At 34.1% G+C, this 17,272-nt stretch overlaps 2 protein-coding genes across 2 annotated transcripts; one reads left to right on the plus strand and one right to left on the minus strand.

Annotated features, from left to right (window-relative positions):
• The first annotated feature begins 1,581 nt into the window (after positions 1-1,581).
• LOC148313306 (CCAAT/enhancer-binding protein gamma-like) lies at positions 1,582-5,910 on the plus strand. The gene is made up of 2 exons (XM_088263839.1): positions 1,582-1,878; positions 4,025-5,910. Exons 1-2 carry the CDS (start codon positions 1,762-1,764, stop codon positions 4,265-4,267), a joined length of 360 nt encoding a protein of 119 aa, XP_088119965.1. The 5' UTR covers positions 1,582-1,761; the 3' UTR covers positions 4,268-5,910.
• Positions 5,911-9,333: 3,423 nt separating this feature from the next.
• On the minus strand, positions 9,334-17,269 carry LOC148313307 (stromal membrane-associated protein 1-like). Its single transcript, XM_088263828.1, has 5 exons — positions 17,092-17,269; positions 15,502-15,632; positions 13,193-13,371; positions 12,324-12,435; positions 9,334-11,985 (listed from the first exon to the last, which is right to left on the minus strand). The coding sequence occupies exons 1-5, from the start codon at positions 17,207-17,209 to the stop codon at positions 11,005-11,007; spliced, it is 1,521 nt and encodes a 506-aa protein (XP_088119954.1). The 5' UTR covers positions 17,210-17,269; the 3' UTR covers positions 9,334-11,004.
• Positions 17,270-17,272: the final 3 nt, after the last annotated feature.

Here is a 17,272-nt window from a genome sequence, read left to right on the forward strand (position 1 = left end):
TGTGCAACAGATCTTTTTAGGTAAAACCTAAAGGTTTTTTCTCCATTTCAAAAATATTTAGTATATTAAAAAAAAAAATTAAACAATACCTTTTCTTCAAAATGCAAAAACAACACTTTCTGCCCTGTAGAGGGTAAATATTAAGTTAAAAATATGCCTTTTGCTGCAACACAACAGAAAAATTGACGATTTTTGATATATGACGTTGAAAGGAGTGAGCGATATGTAGGTTTATTTGTTTATTTATTTTTCATCCTACATATATTTATAAATTACAATTTACAATAATGCGCCCTCGCCGAGTTTTTCCGTGCCGAGGGCACATGTTTTATATTATCAATCGAATCATATAATTATTGATCGAATTTAAATTAAGTTTTTCCACGGCTTTTTTATACAGCAAAGGTACAAGAACTCACTTCATGTCAAGCTTTTTACTTAAAAAATATATATTAAAATATTATTTAAATATACATTACAATACTTTTTTATAATTTTAACGAATCACATAAATACAGATAGTAATTACGTAAGCACAAACATTGTTTTGTCTAATTGATTTTAAAAATTAAAAAAAATATATTCCTGAAAAAGGGTGCCAGAACGCCGTTCCACCGCGTTACATTAAAAAAAAAGCCATGTGTTTATCCAATACAATTAGCACTTGTAGTAATATATAAGCTAACGCCTAAACGGTTTAAAATGAATATTATTATGAAATATCCCCCCGACTGCTGTTTTTGCCCAGAACTCCTTTAAAAAACTTATTTAAGGTTTAGTTTAATATGTTATTTATTCCATCAGGTATGTACGCATAAAAAACATACCATATTTATACTTGAACGCCATGTGAGTTATATTTAACTCATGCAACCTCTTGACCAAACACAGCATGAGTTAAATATAACTCAATCATGGATTGGATTTTACATTCTGTGAATTAAATACGCTTCACGTTTGCCATATAATGTAAATACATGCACTTTTAGTGTGCTCCCCTGGACAAATTATAGAAATTAGCTCAGATTTTTCTCTGAAAACTACTTTGCATTATAAAGTTGTGGCCCTAAAGATAGTTTTTTTTTAATTTGGCAGTCAATGTGTTAATTTTTGAGAGAATACTTAAAAATTAATACCTCTGCCTCCATGGTGTAATGGTTAGAAGTCCCGGGTTCGATTCCCAGGGAGGTAAAAATAAATATTGGTGATTTTACACTCAAATATTTATTTAATATTACCCTGGACTGCTTCCTGTAGCGCAGGAGTGATCGATCACCTTACCTTCATCTAAGAAACTATCAAGATAACACTGCGTCAAACAATCTAGTGCCCGTTGCACCATTGGGTGCGGATAAGGGTTTAGAAGACTTTAAAAAAATATATGGCAATGCAAACATATTGATTTTTAAGTAAGTACTTAAAAATTTATTTACAATGGCAATGATATTTACATTATTATATTTAGTTTGGTAACACTAAATGAAAGTTGTAATAGTAAAATAGATCATAAGTAACTCATACACAAGAGCTAAAATAGTATACCAAATTTTGCCAAATTATTTCACAACAATATAGTGTTTTGACGTCAGACGTCATAGTTGTGCGTCAGATTTTATTCTTGATAACTTGATCTGTCAAACATTTATACTACATAATAAGCAAAAACTCCGTGTGTTTGTGTGATTCTTGGATAACATTCAGTTTGTTTTCATTTAATTTCTGCGGCTGACGGTGCGTGATTTACTGTCATCTAATAATTTGATGATTAAAGACAGAGGTACCGGAATGGCTCCAAAAAAAGAGGTGAAGAAAAATGTCAGTGATGGAGAAGACTACGGAAGTGATGATTACAGAAAGAAACGAGATCGAAATAACCAGGTAAAACTTGTAAACCATTCTAAATGAAAACTATTTTTTATTGTATATTAAGAACCCTACTAACTGTCATTGTCTTAATTGAACCATTGCAATGTATTTTTCATCTAGTGATCGTAACATGTATAAGATTTTTCAGTAATTTTCCAATATGAAGGCTATACGTCCTAGGCGTTTGATACCCAGGAATACTAAATACCGAAACTTCCAACAGAAAATATTAAATCTATATAAATCTGCTTCAGAGAATATTTTTATTTATTTAATACAGTTAGTTACATTTTTAAGTACAACGTGATACATTTTCTAAACATTTATACATATGGCAAACTTTTAGTTTTAAATTCGCTGTGCCTCTCCAGAAAAGAGACTGAGCTCTTGTGCTTGGAGAGGGACTTACACTCATGGTTTAATGTTTTATATAATTAATGGTATAATAGTCTTTTTTTATATATTTTTTTAAGATTTATATATAATGGGCATTCATTTTTTTTCTTAAGAATTCTTATATCGAAATATTATTATGGCAATGCAATGTCAATTATAAACTAAAGAACTTACCATCACGCCACTTCCCCGCAGGGGTAGGCAGGGAGAATAGAGCGCCACACCACTCTATCCTTGCAAACATTCTTCGCCTCTTCCACGTTCATGCATCTCCTCATACATACCCGCCGATTGTTACGACTCCTAACCTGACCACTTTCAAGTATTTGGCATACCTGATCGTGCCATGTTTTTCTCGGCCTTCCTCTGCTTCTTTTCCCACTAACATTCGCCTCATAAATTTGTTTTACCGTTGTTCCTCACTCATTCGTTCTACATGTCCAAACCATCTCAACACACCTTTCTTAATTTTATCGATAATGCTTATCTCAGCTTTGCATTCCTTCCTTATTTCACTATTCGCACATCTATCATACATCGTTTTGTCGCACATTCTTCTGAGAGATCGCATTTCGACTGCATTCAGTCTACTGTCAATGTCAATTATAAAATATAATTAAGAATGTTTCAATGGTTTATTTAATATTTCTCCAGCTTGTGTACAAGACAATATTAGTTGGCAATAAATGACCTAGTTTGCTTATTATATTACACTTGTGAAGTTACATTATCATTTTTATATGATTTTTGATTAACACATTGTTGTCAGGCGGTTTTTTCATCAATCCCGACCCTAATTATTATACTTATTAGGGTCGTATACTAATCACAAGTACCCTCAAACCCAATTCCGTTCTATACAATGTATTTTGGCATCTCTCGCGCTCAGTAGCGTGCACAGAGAATTAATTAGGATAGGCAGTAGAGATAGGTAGTAAGGTAAGTTAGGTACTACTTACTAGGGTAGGCAGTAAGGGTAGGTAGTAAGGTAAGCTAGGTGCTACCTAAGTAGTTTCTAATAAGGGGCCACACGAGCTTAAGTACTCTCTTATGGTAGAGAAAGTCCAAAAGAAGTTTCTGAGGTATCTCTACATGAGAGAGTACGGCTATTATCCTTGACTCTACCCGACCGAGTTTCTCCAGGGTATGCTTGGCTACAATAGTTTAGAGACTAGAAGGAATGTGTATTTGATTACGCATTTTTATCCATTGTTGCGCGGTATGATCGACAATCCTGAAATTATCCGGAACATTGGTCTGTATGTTCCCGATAGTTACCTAAGACAGCGTCGGCATAGATTGTTTCACATTCCTTTACACAAGACCAACCTGCCGATGGTTATGCCTGTAGGAAGAGCTACCGCTATGTTGAACAATATCTCATTGGATATTGATCTGTTCCAAGTGCCTGAAGGAGTTTTCCGAAGCAGGATTTTTTTACACCTTTAGCAATAATTCTTGCTTATATTTTATTTTAATGTATACGCTTTAAAAAAAATTGTTTGTAATGTATATGTTAATTGAAAATTGAAATTTAATAAGGTAGGGTAGGTACTGGTTGCGCTTTTATATGTCACGCGGGTAAGTTAGGATAGGCACTGCTTTTCTGCCTTTATGGAATGCACGTCCCTGCTCGAGCTCTACCAGAAGTAAGCAAATAGAATACTTATAAGCGTCTCACAGTAAAAAGACACTTTTAAGCGTTTCCCACAAACAATGTGTAAATAAACTTTTTTTTATTTCTATTCTCCCCTTATTACAGGCAGTCAAGAGGAGCCGGTTCAAGTCCAAGCAGAAGACAATGGAGACACTCGGCAGAATCAACAAGCTGAAAAATGAAAATGAAGCTCTGGAAGACAAGGTCAAGACGTTAACTAAAGAGTTGACATTTTTGAAAGAATTATTTTTGGCTCAAGCTGCTAACGCCCCCAACGGCAAACTGGAGGCTGCCAATTTGGAGAAACTTCTTGCTGATGAACCAGAAGAAAAACCCAAAAGGAAATAGACCTTATTCTCTCGTACACATTTTTAAAAAATAAGTACAAAAAAATCTCTAGTGTGGAATTTAATTAGGTAATTAGACAAAAGGATTTATTTTTTTAAGTATACATTTTTTAGAAATTTCAGGAAGCCCTCATTCATGCTTATTTGCAGGGCTTTTTTTTAAATAAAAAAGTTCCGGAAACTCAGTTCATGTCAAGCTTTTTACTAAAAAAAAATATATACAAATATCATTTAAATATTCATTTCAATGCCACATGTTATCATTTTGATAAATATATAATTATTAATTATAATTACGTAAGCACAAACATTGTTTTGTCTAATTGATTTTGGAAATTAAAAAAGTATATATCCATGAAAAAAGGTGCCTGAACACCGATCCACCGTGTTACATGGGAAAAAAAGCCCTGCTTATTTATATTTGAGGGAAGCATTATATGGATTTTAGAATTTTTATAATAATGTTAATAAATGATAATGTATAGATAAAATAAAATGTATTTCTTTATTCCAATATGACAAAAGAGTGCAATAAACACGAATAATGTTACAATTTACTGAACTATTCATAATAATATTAGAAATAAACACATTTTTTATGCGTGAATGAAAATCTTCAAAACGCTTTGGGTGCAATGGTTCTCTGTTGCATTGTTTGCAAACGTAACCAGTTGTCGTTCTACAGCAATGAATAATATATGTATATTAATAGGGTCTCTTCACAAGGTTTTACTGTAGAAAAAATGTTTAAAATATGGTGAATATCTGAGTGACTTTATACATCTGTGTGTGTCCACCGCCTATGTGAATAATATAGTGTTCTTTATATGGCTTCCATAACTGTCTATCATATTTCTAACATTATTTTCTTTCACTTTTGTACAAATATTTCTGTGGTTTCTAAAGAAGTTATATAAGGTCATATGTATCATCCCTGACACTTTTATATTGCTTATCTTTATTCAAATGATTGTTATTATGCCTTTTGTGATCCCAGATTTTAAAGATCTTCTACATTACTATTTGCTGAAACTCAAATCACATTTTAAAGGAAGTCAAAACTATTAAATATATATTTTTTTATATTAAAAACTACCCCTTGCTTGATTAGTATTATGTATTACGCAACATCACTTTGTGTATACTAGTTAAAATACTATACACAGACAAAATGTTTATTAAAATTACTTACATTAATATGTGATATGGTTAATTGCCATTTCAAATTGTTTGAATTTGGTCAATTTAAATTCACCAAGGTAGCAAAAAAGATGCTCAAGGAAACTTCAAAAAAATGTTGTATTTTGTGAGTACAAATGTAAAATTTTTCAGTTGTTCAACTTCTTCAAAAGAAGTCATTTTCAAATTCACTTTTTGGATTCAATCGTTAAAGCCAATTACGCCAACCAGTGCACAAATTTGGTTGTGTTGCATATTTCCAGGTCCTTAATAACTTAATAACTTAAATAACTTGAGCCCAGCTCAAGTTATAAAATATTGGAAATAAGTATAAGCTGAGAAAAAGTAGCGAATACTATCCCAATCGTTTTACTCAATAAGTATGAAAACAATCAGTCACATCTCTATATTGTATACATATTTATTATGTAATGTTTTTCTTAAATAAATATATTTTTGTTTAAACGTGTTTTCTTGTTCTTTTGCTTGATCATTTACTTATCTTCTCACTTCCCTCCTATACCAAATAGTTTCATTCCTTCTGGTCCTAGGTCATGTTGAAAGCAGCATTTAACCCTACACCACGGGACTTGTTTCAATATCTTAACACATTGTTTGCGGGAAACGAAAAGCGTCTTTAACAGCGTCTATTCAATATCGTTGTTATCCAGAGTCCCGGCACGGAAGTTCCGGCTCACAAGTAAATGTCGTGAAAAAGGGACTTGCCTTTTCTCTGTAGCTCATTATATGAAACATCGCCCGTTAAGAGAGCAAATTTTTCAGATTTTTTTGCTCATGCGAAATACTCGTCTGAAGGTGGAGACTGACCGGAGCATTTCGTCGTAACATAACGTCATAACATCGCTCGCGGCGACCATCACCGAGCATCTGAAATTATGGATACAGCGCTTGGCTCGGTGCACTGACTGCCTGAATGCTCGCATCGTAACGTGTTACGTTACTACTAAATTCTCCGGTCAGTCTCCACCTTGAGAGGTGCTCATTTTGAGAGATTTCACTCAATTTCGAAACAAATAAAATAATAAAAATTTCAACAAAAAAAACAGTTTTGTTTTAATTTATTTATTTCATATTCTTGTTCACATCCGATCATTTCGTTATAATAATGCCAGACAGTTGGTACCATACAAAACATTGTTTTCTGAAACATCACATATTTATTGACTAATTTATTAACACTTCCGATTCACTTTTACGTAAAATAAAAAAAATTAATATAATCTTAAGCTCTTTTCATCAGAGTGGTGTTTTATCTTCGAAATACGCGTAAAATATTTTAAACATGATCTTTTTGTAATCTTAAGGGGTATTTAACAATACCAAATTAATCTTAGATTAAAATTAACTTGTAATGAATTCTATAGTAAAAATTTAGCCATGGACAATGACAGAAAAAAATTAAAAATTATTTTGCTAAGTACGATACAATGTTTAATGTATTAAAAAAATACTCGAGAAAATAATATTCTCAGTGTTCTAATCAGTTCAAAATATGTCAAAGATAGTTAAATAATTGAATTACTTTAAAAAAAAAAACAAATACACAATTTAATTTCATGTACATACTTTACTTATATTTTAAATACATATTAGGCCCATTTTTTATTTGGCAACATTCTTTCCGATCATTTACTTTCATTCCTATCGTATTTAAATATTATCTGTATGATATTAAATTACATTTATAGATGTATAAGGAACTTTGTAATAAAAAATATGTGTTTAATTATAATTTCTAAGGCTGTCACAAGATTGAGATAAAATAAAAATTTAATTCAATTGATTTTTATTTTAATGACAGCTGTTTCGCCCTGTAAAATAAAGATCAAGCTGTATTTAACACTAGGTATTTCTTAAATACAAAATAGAACAGCCCAGATAAAAAAATGTGTTGAATTTTACAGTAATATAACAGCAATTTAAAAGTTTGTTTATTTACCACAAAATAATGGTGCTTGATTACAATTTATTATTATAACAATGTACTCCCATTCAAACATAAAGACTTAAATAACATCAGAAAATGGAATTAATTGATTTAAACTAGTATTGGCAAGCATTTTTAACCCTTAGCACTCCTTAATTTTTAACTATTTTGTAGGTGTCTAACTAATTGATAGATTTAAAAAGGGGTCTTACATTAGTTTTTTTAAGTCAATTCTTTTTTTTTATTTATACTACACTAAAAACCCCTATAACGTTGAGATAGGTACCGCATTATCAGGTGGAATGTCGTAAGTGGTTAATTTTTTCAATTGTATTTTTGTATTTTGATCAGAGGAAAATAATGAAATGAGTCATTCAAAATTAAAATACAATTTAAAAACATTAACCCCCTACAACGTTCCCATTGATAAACGCAGTATCTATCTCAACGTTATAGGAGGGTTTACTGTATTTTAGAAATTGCGACAGAAAGTCGAACCAAAGTCAGCATCGTATTTGGCATATTAAATACGATGTTGAGCCACACTCAACATAAGAGTGCTAAGGGTTGAACCACAATACGGTCATTTATGAACTGATAGCGCAAGAATAACACACTTTATTTTATTTTTCCCACTAGAAATAGGTCATTAAAACATATTTTACTTAGCATCTCAAAGTTCAGCAATCTTACTTGGCCACCCAGATCACCCGATTTAACACCGCAGATATTTTTGTGGCGCTATCTGAAAACCAAGGTCTAAATCGATTTTACACAGAATCTTGCCAATCTGAATGCTGACAATCCAGTATTTCAACAAGAATTTAGCACGACCCAAACAAGTTGAAACTTGCACCAATGCTACTGGTGACTATTTTCCAGATATATTTCTTCAAACCCTAACAAAGCAAATTGTAATGATCTTAACACACTGGACGGGAAAGGTATTTCTACCCATTCGGTCGATTGATGCTTAAGGACGGGAAGGTTATTTTCACCTTCTGCGCCAGCCTCATTTCAAATTCAGAAAAGAAGCAATTACATATTCAATGTTTTTATATGAATATGTATTATGTACCAATCTCTTTGTTAAGGTCTTAATTATATGTACATAATTATCGAATCCCGTCGCAAGCAGTCCGCAGGCATAAAAAACACCCGTCCCAAGTGTGTTGATAAAAGATATCAATCACAATTTTCAAGATTTTTACTTTTCAAACAAGTTTTTCACTAATTTACAAAAAAAAACACCATTACACGACAGTAAATTTTTGCTTTATTTTTTAAATAATATTTGAAAATGTGTGAAAACCCTAGTGACCTAATTTAACAAAAGGTGACCAGTAAAAAATATAAAACAGCATTTTTTTTAACATAAATATTTTTATCGTAAAATTAATGGACGAAATGAACACAATTGCATTGCAGAAACAAATAAAATACATTTATATATTTATTGCACACTCCTTTTATGGATTTGATGTGTAAATTTTAATTTTAAAACTATATATTTAATGTTAATTAGTGGAACTAATATCATTAAACTAATAAAAAGAAAAATACATGATAAAAATGACAATATTTTTATATACTAAAGGCAAAATATACATATTAAAGTGATCTATCTATATCTGTGGTTTTTCAACCAAAGGCTTGCGAACTGACAGTTTTTTTCTTAGCAGTCTGCGAGAAAAATCCTATTTTCAATATTAGGAGACAAAGATATGCGTATGTGAGGAGAATGGAACCATCCAGACTCCCCCACATTGCACTGTACGGCCAACCCCAAGGTAGACAACTCTCGGGCAGACCACCAAAGAGATGGATCGACATCGCAGGAGCCTAATCCCTCTTAAAAACAGGCCACAAGGTTTACACCAAGCAGAAGAAGAAGAAGATATTAATATGTAAAATAAAAATAAAATATTTTATTTCATACATTTTTGTGTACTTTCCTGGTTCATGGAATATGGAGTAAATATTATGTTTAATTTTAAGATCGGTGGATTCCTATAAATATATTTTTAAAGCAATTTAAAAATAAAGTTTTTTTGCCACGGCAACATTATTTGGCTGAACAAATAAAAAATGTAAAAGAAAATGTCTCTGCGAATTACGTTGGTGTATACACGACATGAAATAAATTACAAAAATAATTATTATTCATATCAGGAGAGGTGTTTTGCAAACCACAATTAAGAATTTAATGGTTGTACAATCAAACAAGACCTCATACATTCCGCATGAATCTTCTATCCACTTCACTATGGACAATTGACAACATTTTTAATATATCAACTGACCAAAAATACAAAATAAAAAAAAATGTGGTGGGAAATGGTTAAAACAATTTTTTCCACTTGCAACACTGATGCTAAATGTCAAATTCAAATTTCTGTTTTGCATTTTCCGTGGAAAATAATGCCAAAAACAATTCAAACCTGCAAAAAGGCAGTTGAAAGTGAAATTGAAATTAAAAATAAAATAGAAAATTATAACCCATTCTACAGATAAGCTTGTCAGAATGTTTTTTATATTTGTCGTTTTGAACACATTTTATTGACGTCTTAAAGAATGTGAGGCAAATTTTCATATATTTTTGGTCATTCTTATTTTTTATCCGAAAATGAATGTATCTCGTTCTATTAATTTTAGGATAATGTTGTCATTCGTGGCATGGATTTCCAACTACCCTTGGAGGAGTTGGAGAAGCACTATATCATCACTTTTACATCAACCGAACTTACATATTTAATACCCCTTCCCACCCATTCTGGCACTTTTGCATCTAAAACACAGATGAAATTTTAATATGTGTCATCTTGCGTAAAAAGTATTCAAAAAGTAACATGTATTATAAATAATAACCATGAAATCAATTGAAATACACATACATGGCCATCACACATACACACACACATCGTCACGAATTGAATTACATATCTAATTAATTCTAAGAATTATCAATAAGTTTTCTAAATATTAAAAACTAAAAATCACGGCTTTTTAAAAATTAAAATCATTGTTTAACCTCTCGGGAAGCGAGTTATTGCGAACAAATTGTATTTTATCCGAATAGTGAGTCTTAAATGAACCAAAAATTAACTGCATAATATTCCGAATAAAAATACAATTGATTTTAAAGCTGGTTTAGTAATGTTTCACCATCAGATTTATCTAAACAAATGGGTATTTTAATCAAATTTAAATTGTTAAGTTGGTATTACAGAAATTTGTACTACTTTAAGAAGTCAACAGATGTCACTACAAGTCTTATTTTGTCAACAAATTTGACAGCATTAAAATTGTAAGGGCGGTCGCGGCAACTGGGACCAGTTTTAACAGTCTCATCGAGAGGTTGAATCAAACAATTGATAGATTAAGTATAAAAAATAATAATTGCAATGGCTAATAAGTTTTTTTTTATATAATATATTCCTCACGTCTGAGATTTAGTTTGAAATAAGGTAAAATGGACAATTCAAGCTCCTTAAAACCAGCCGACACAATCCTATCCGATACATTTAAAGCAAACCCAATCCTGTCTCTCTACTCCGGCATTCTTACAATTTCCTAGAAAAATTATTCAGCCCGATTCTGGCGCGCGTTTCTCACTGCCAGACGCTGTTGGCCGCCATCGTCGATTGACTATTGGGAGGGAACACTCCTTGCAGCGTCTGCGTGGAGGAGAATGCGTTTAAATTATTGGCGGGCGTCGGCTGGTGCCCGAGCGACATGCTGCCAAACTGCTGCTGCAGGTTCGGCTGCATGTTGAAGAGGGACTGCTGACCGCCGGGCGGATTCGAAGGCGGGAAGCCGCCGTTCATGTGCGAGGGCTGGAACTGGCCCGAGGGTTGCGGGAATTGATTCGGGATATTCGAAAACGCGCCAAGAGGAGCGGAAAACGAATTCGGGGCGGAGAAAGAATTGGCCGCCGCAAATTGGCTCTGTTGCGAAGGGAACTGAGCGAACGGGGTTTGCGTCGGCGCTGCACCAAACTGATTGAAGCTATTTGGGAAACTGTTCTGCGGCAAATTAGAATGAGAACCGCTGCCGTTTTGCATAAACGCGCCCTGGGTCTGGAAGTTGTTAAAGCCTCCGCCTTGGCCCCCGAAGGAATTAGGCTGCTGCTGGAATTGGCCTTGGTTGAACATTTGCGAGTGGGGAAACGTGGCGTTGAATCCGCCGTTCTGTCCCGTCGCGGGAAACTGCGAAGAGTTGAGCGTCTGCGTCGGAGCCTGTCCGTAGAGAGCCAGAATGCTGTCCTTGGTCATTTTGGACTTTTCTTTCTCGCTGGGCGCCGGCTGGTTGAAGAAGCTTTCCTCCTCCGTCTTCAGATCGATGGTCTTGGCCTCTGGTTTGCCGTTTTTGTTCGCATCCGGCGTGGCTTGGGGCCCCGACAGGAAGCTACTGAAGACATCGTCCACGGGGGGGTTCTGGGTTTTAGATTCGGCACCAGCGGACGTAGTAGATGTTCCTAGAAGGTCCGCCGTTCCCCCGGACTCACGTTTCGGAGTGGTCCTTCCAGGTTTCGGGCTAGCGGAAGATTTGGGCTTGGGCAAGAGCTGTGGCACCACCTCGGACGACTTTTGCTGCAAGAGGAAACATATTCATGAGAGAAACGTATGTCAATGCCACAAAAAAAAAATCTTAGTTTACTGACCAGAGACCTTCATTAGCAGAGGCCTTCATGTTTATAAATAACTCCTGAGTGGAGATAAACTCAGAATTTGTGAACAAAGATTTGGACCCCACTCAAAACATGTTAAAAAGGAATTAAAGATAAACTAAATTATTATTGTAAGCGAAAATAATAAAATATTAGATAAGAAACAAAAAAGTACAAAATTTCTTGCATAATGCAGAATGTAAACATTAATTAAGAATAAAAAAAACTAAGAAATACATGACAAAAAATATTTCCACTCACTGCTGTCTTCTTATCGGCCGGAGAAAGTGATGCATTTCCAAGACTTGTGCCGGAGGAAGCGGACTTCTTCTTTTTCTTTTGCCGTTCGATTTCCTCATCTATTTCTTTATCCCTGCAAATTCATAAATCAAGAAATACTTTAAAGCTCAGGAAACTGCGTACAATCTTTATTTATAAAATATACTTTATCCATTATCTATCTGTGATTCAAGCCCTAATATAAAACTAGAAGGCTCTATTATCAGCTTCACAAATGCCAGTAGAAAATACAAGGTTTTTTGGCAAATAATTCCTTTTGTTCATTTCAATTTATCATTCCCTCCCCTCAGGAATGTCAAGAACGAAGTCGCTGGTCAAATAAAATAAAAGTAGAAAAGACAATAACTTGTAAAAAGGTTAATAACCTATCCAGGAGTGAGTTTCTACGGACAAAACTGTATCTGGGAAGTGAGATTTATACTTTTTATAAATTTACATCATAGTCAATGCCTTAAGTAACATATTTTCTTAAATAAAAAAATATATTTACACCATTAAACGTGATTTTTATCAAATTATCCATGTTTTATTTGATGGATTTTCTTTGAGAGTGTCATTACAATGACGCACAAACTTTGTTTTCATGGATAAAACAGAAAAATAATCTGAAGTGTAATTTTAGTGTTTTAATACAACCACAGATGGCAGTACAAGTTCCAATTTAGAAATAAATGCCACCAGGCTTTGGTTATAAGCTCGGCCGTTTATGTACGCACATACTGCTTTGAGGAAAGTTTTGTTTGGACGACCACGTATAGCCACACTCCCGGACAAGTTAAGTCGTTGTTTAATTCTCATTTAAGGATGAAGTTTGGTGCGGGACAACTCACCAGTTGACCTGGGGCGGTGAAGGCGGGACCCACTCGCGGGCCAGGTACTTGCGATGCTCGTACTTGGCCCTCACAAAGGCCTCCAGAGCCGAGTCAGTCTGCGGGCGCCTAAAGGAATCCGGCAAGTTGGCTTCGTACACGGCGCGGGCGCGCGAGTTGCCCATCTGCTGCAGAGACACCTGGAAATAAATCGTTCAAAAAAAGTTATTTCATTGTCCATTTCGACTCTTGTAATGTATTGCAATTTTAGAACCAAACTCCATTCAAACTCTTGACAAATTGAACCTTGAATGGTTATAGACAGCATTATGTATATAAATAAAAATGTTAACACATTGTTTGCGGGCGGTTTTTTCATCAACCCCCACCCTAAGGGCCTTTGTGCACTACACGGAATTTTACTGTCCTGCACTTCAGTTAGCATATAAAACGGATGATTGGCTTGTTCTTTTGTCTTTCTTTCTTCGGATCGGTGCGTGATCACGGTGCGCGTAAATTCCATTACGCTAAACCGCCGTAGTCACTTTTATTTTTCAAAACCGGCCTGCCGGACGGTAAAATTCTGTGTAGTGCACAAGCTGCCTAATTATACTCAGACAGTCTGCCGCCCGACCCTCAGTATACTAATCACAAGTAACTGCACAGCCAATTCCCATATGTACAATATTTTTTGGCATCTCTCGCTCTACCAAAAGTAAGCAAATAAAATACTTATAAGCAGCTTCTGCTCTCTACTATCAGGAACGAAAAGACTACTAAAAAAAACTACTAGAAAAAACTAACGAAAAGACGCTTTTAAGAGTTTCCCGCGAACAATGTATTGATGTTCGTTTGATCAAAATCTTAAATCTCCTAAAGTTATCCGCCAATCACTTTACAATTTTAACATAATGTTTCATTTGAAGAGGCATGTTTTTTTATCTATCTTTATAAATAAAAATGTAAATGTTTGATCAGAGTCTTTAATCTCCTAAGTTATTCGCCGATTGCTAAATTTAAATTCATTTTGTTCCCAGCATTTTACATTCCTTATTATAGCTTTATAATTATTTACATCCCTAGGAAACATACTTTCCGAATACACAAAATCATCTACCTGTTTGATTCAAAATTTCCCCATTTACCTTCTACTGTATGACAAATATGCAACTAATTTTTAATTATATAAACACAAGAAATTCGTAACATCATATAAATAATTTCATTAATTGATTCGGCAGTCACATTGTGGTAAAATCTATCCATTTTCAACTATTTTTTACTTAGTAAATATCACTATTTCTTAAAATCCACTGTGACAGGTGTTTCGATGCATTCTGCATCTGAAAATGATGCGGAATGCATCGAAACACGTGTCACAGTAGATTTTAAGAAATAGTTGTATCTACTAAATAAAACATTAATTAAAAATCATCTAAATGCTTTAAAATGATTTACATATTTTTACATTTCATCTTCAATCTGTTATCCAGATAAGATCATAGTCAATATTTCACTCTGAAATTGATAACGGCCGTAAATATGAATATTCTATTACCATGCCTATGTAGAAAGGTAAATATGAAAGGTAAAACTATTACTTTCCAAGAATGATCAGTGTTTTTGAAAACTTTTCAAAGCAAATAACATGACAGTGTTGATAATAATTCTGTTTGTTGATTCTTCTACAAACGCTTGATGAGTCAAGAGCCAGTAAATATAAGCAACAACACGAATAGGATTTTGTACCTACACCCACATTTGGAGAAATAATAGCCAACAAAACTTTTTTTAAACTGGGTGATTTGAATTTAATTCACAGGTAGGTATTTTGTACATTCGATATACAAATAAATTGCAATTTCATACACACTTTGATACTGTGTGAACAAGGGGTTTATTGATCACCAGAATACCTGCCAAATGCAAACTTATTTTATTCTTTCATTAATTGATTTGGCAGTCACTTTGTGGTAAAATCTATCCATTTTTAATCAGTAAATACCACTTTCTCTTCAAATCTACTATGACACGTGTTTCGATGCATTTCGCATAATTTTCAAACACCGTATGTGAAGATAATTTTAAATTTTAGAGACGTTGAAGGTTGAAGAGGGGGTAAGAGCTGTAAAGGCCCAGACTTCCATATTCTTCTTCATCTTTGATGAGATGTCAAAAAATAAAAAATTATGTCATCTTTATAAGTGGTGCAATGGGTTAAATAAAGTATATTTAGTTTTATGACGTCAGTCTACATATGAATCAAACTGCCCGTGTATCAGTAGCTGATCTTTATGACGGATTATAACAAAGATAAGGAGAGTACTCACAACTTGTTCCGGCGTCCATGAGTCCAGATTGACACTCTTCACTTTGGAGATGTGGACTCCGAGGTTTCGGTGAATACCGGCGCAGCGGATACACAGAAATATTCCCAAGTTCCATGATGCCCAGCGAGGACCTTCAAAAAATATTTTAAAACCATTATATCAACCCCATTTTTCTCAAGAATCACTTTACGATGCAAGACCCTAAACATGTCCGGGAGTATGGCCGGTACATGTAAGGCCGATACAAAACATGATTTATTTATATCAAAACATTTTTAAAACATAATTTACCCCAAAATTATGGATGTTTCGACAAATCATGTCTAATAGTGTGAATAAATAAAAATATCCAAGAAAAAAGGTTGCTAATAGCATTGAATATGATACAAAATAATAATAAGTTAAAAAAATAGAAAAAAAATTGACTCCCCAGATACAGTTTTGTCCGCAGAAACTCACTCCCGGACAGGTTAATCAAGCTTGCCTCTTTTACAAACGGCTTCTCTGCTCAGGACATACACTGCTGAGAATTTCGCCGACAGTTTTGTGACCAGATTTGGGAAGATGCAAAGAAGCTGGCAGCTGACAGAAGAGCTTGGAGGCAGTTTAAGGACTCCATATGCTCCACATGGGCAGTGGATATGGATTAATGAATTAATATTATACCTGTCATTTAATTAATATCATAATTAATATTGGCACAATCAGGTATGTCAAATACTTGAAAGCGGTCGGGTCAGGAGTCGTAATAATCGTCGAGTATGTGTGAGGAGATGCATGAATGTAGAAGAGGCGAAGAATGTTTGCAAAGACAGAGTGGTGTGGCGTTCGATTCCCTCTGCCTACTCCTGCGGCGAAGCGGCGTGATAGTTAGTTAGTTTTTATTATACCTGTTCTTATAGTGTAATGAATAGAATGTATAATATAATATTCTAAAGACAGACTTTGGGGAAAAAAGACTTTTTTTTAAATAATAATTTCTAAAAAAATCCTAGCATTATATGAATACTAAAGGTAAAGTAAAGATGACACAAATTCGACCCTGGGTAACGCCTCCTGGCGTCACATTTAAAACACCCTCTTTTTGCAGTTTTAATGCCATAAATTCATAAAAAATATAAATTATCCGAATTACATTTGGCCCACCCAATTGGCAGATGAACCCCTTAATTTTGATGAAGATAACGCTGCGTCAATTCAATTCAGTGCCCAGTATATCAATGTATGTGTAAAGGGGGAAAAATATGAAAAAGATGAGTAAATTTATATCAATTTGCGACGACTTAAATGCATACGATACGCAGCTAAGAGAGGCCGTTTTAAATGACTGACGGTCTTACTGAAACAAATCAGCATTTTTGTTAATAATTAGTGAATTTGAACGGAACCAAGGAGGCGTATCGAAACCGCAAATCGTTGGGCGAACATTTCAAGGTTCCCGTGTGCATCGACCGTCCATTACGAACACTTCACTACGAGAATGTGCACCAAATCACATTAATAAATCAAACATATTTATGAACCATCCAAAAAAGAACACCGACGAAAGCCTTGTACAAAATATTTTTTGACAAGAAATTTCAAACGTACCTTTGGCGTCACAGTCCACGCAATATTTATTATCCTCGTCTTTGAGTAATTGATTCAATATCGTCTGGCATTTTTCCTGTATCTGCTTTGTCCTATCTTTTTCATTTCTGGATGTCATTGTAATAAATTCGTCACTGCACCTTGCTAGCCGATTCACCACAAAATATTTGTAGGGGCCATT

The sequence above is a fragment of the Brachycentrus maculatus genome, unplaced genomic scaffold, assembly GCF_059751285.1.
Source record: "Brachycentrus maculatus isolate JH-2025_06_01 unplaced genomic scaffold, ASM5975128v1 h1tg000015l, whole genome shotgun sequence".
Taxonomy (NCBI): domain Eukaryota; kingdom Metazoa; phylum Arthropoda; class Insecta; order Trichoptera; family Brachycentridae; genus Brachycentrus; species Brachycentrus maculatus.

Bases quoted from the DNA above. Each gene is read 5' to 3' on its own strand.
- LOC148313306 (XM_088263839.1), top strand. From the start codon at position 1,762: ATGATTAAAGACAGAGGTACCGGAATGGCTCCAAAAAAAGAGGTGAAG. The intron at 1,879-4,024 runs GTAAAACTTGTA...CCCTTATTACAG, and splicing joins AACGAGATCGAAATAACCAG to GCAGTCAAGAGGAGCCGGTT.
- LOC148313307 (XM_088263828.1), bottom strand. From the start codon at position 17,209: ATGACATCCAGAAATGAAAAAGATAGGACAAAGCAGATACAGGAAAAA. The intron at 15,633-17,091 runs GTACGTTTGAAA...TATTTTTTGAAG, and splicing joins CGTGGACTGTGACGCCAAAG to GTCCTCGCTGGGCATCATGG. The intron at 11,986-12,323 runs GTGAGTGGAAAT...TTCCTCTTGCAG, and splicing joins CGGCCGATAAGAAGACAGCA to CAAAAGTCGTCCGAGGTGGT.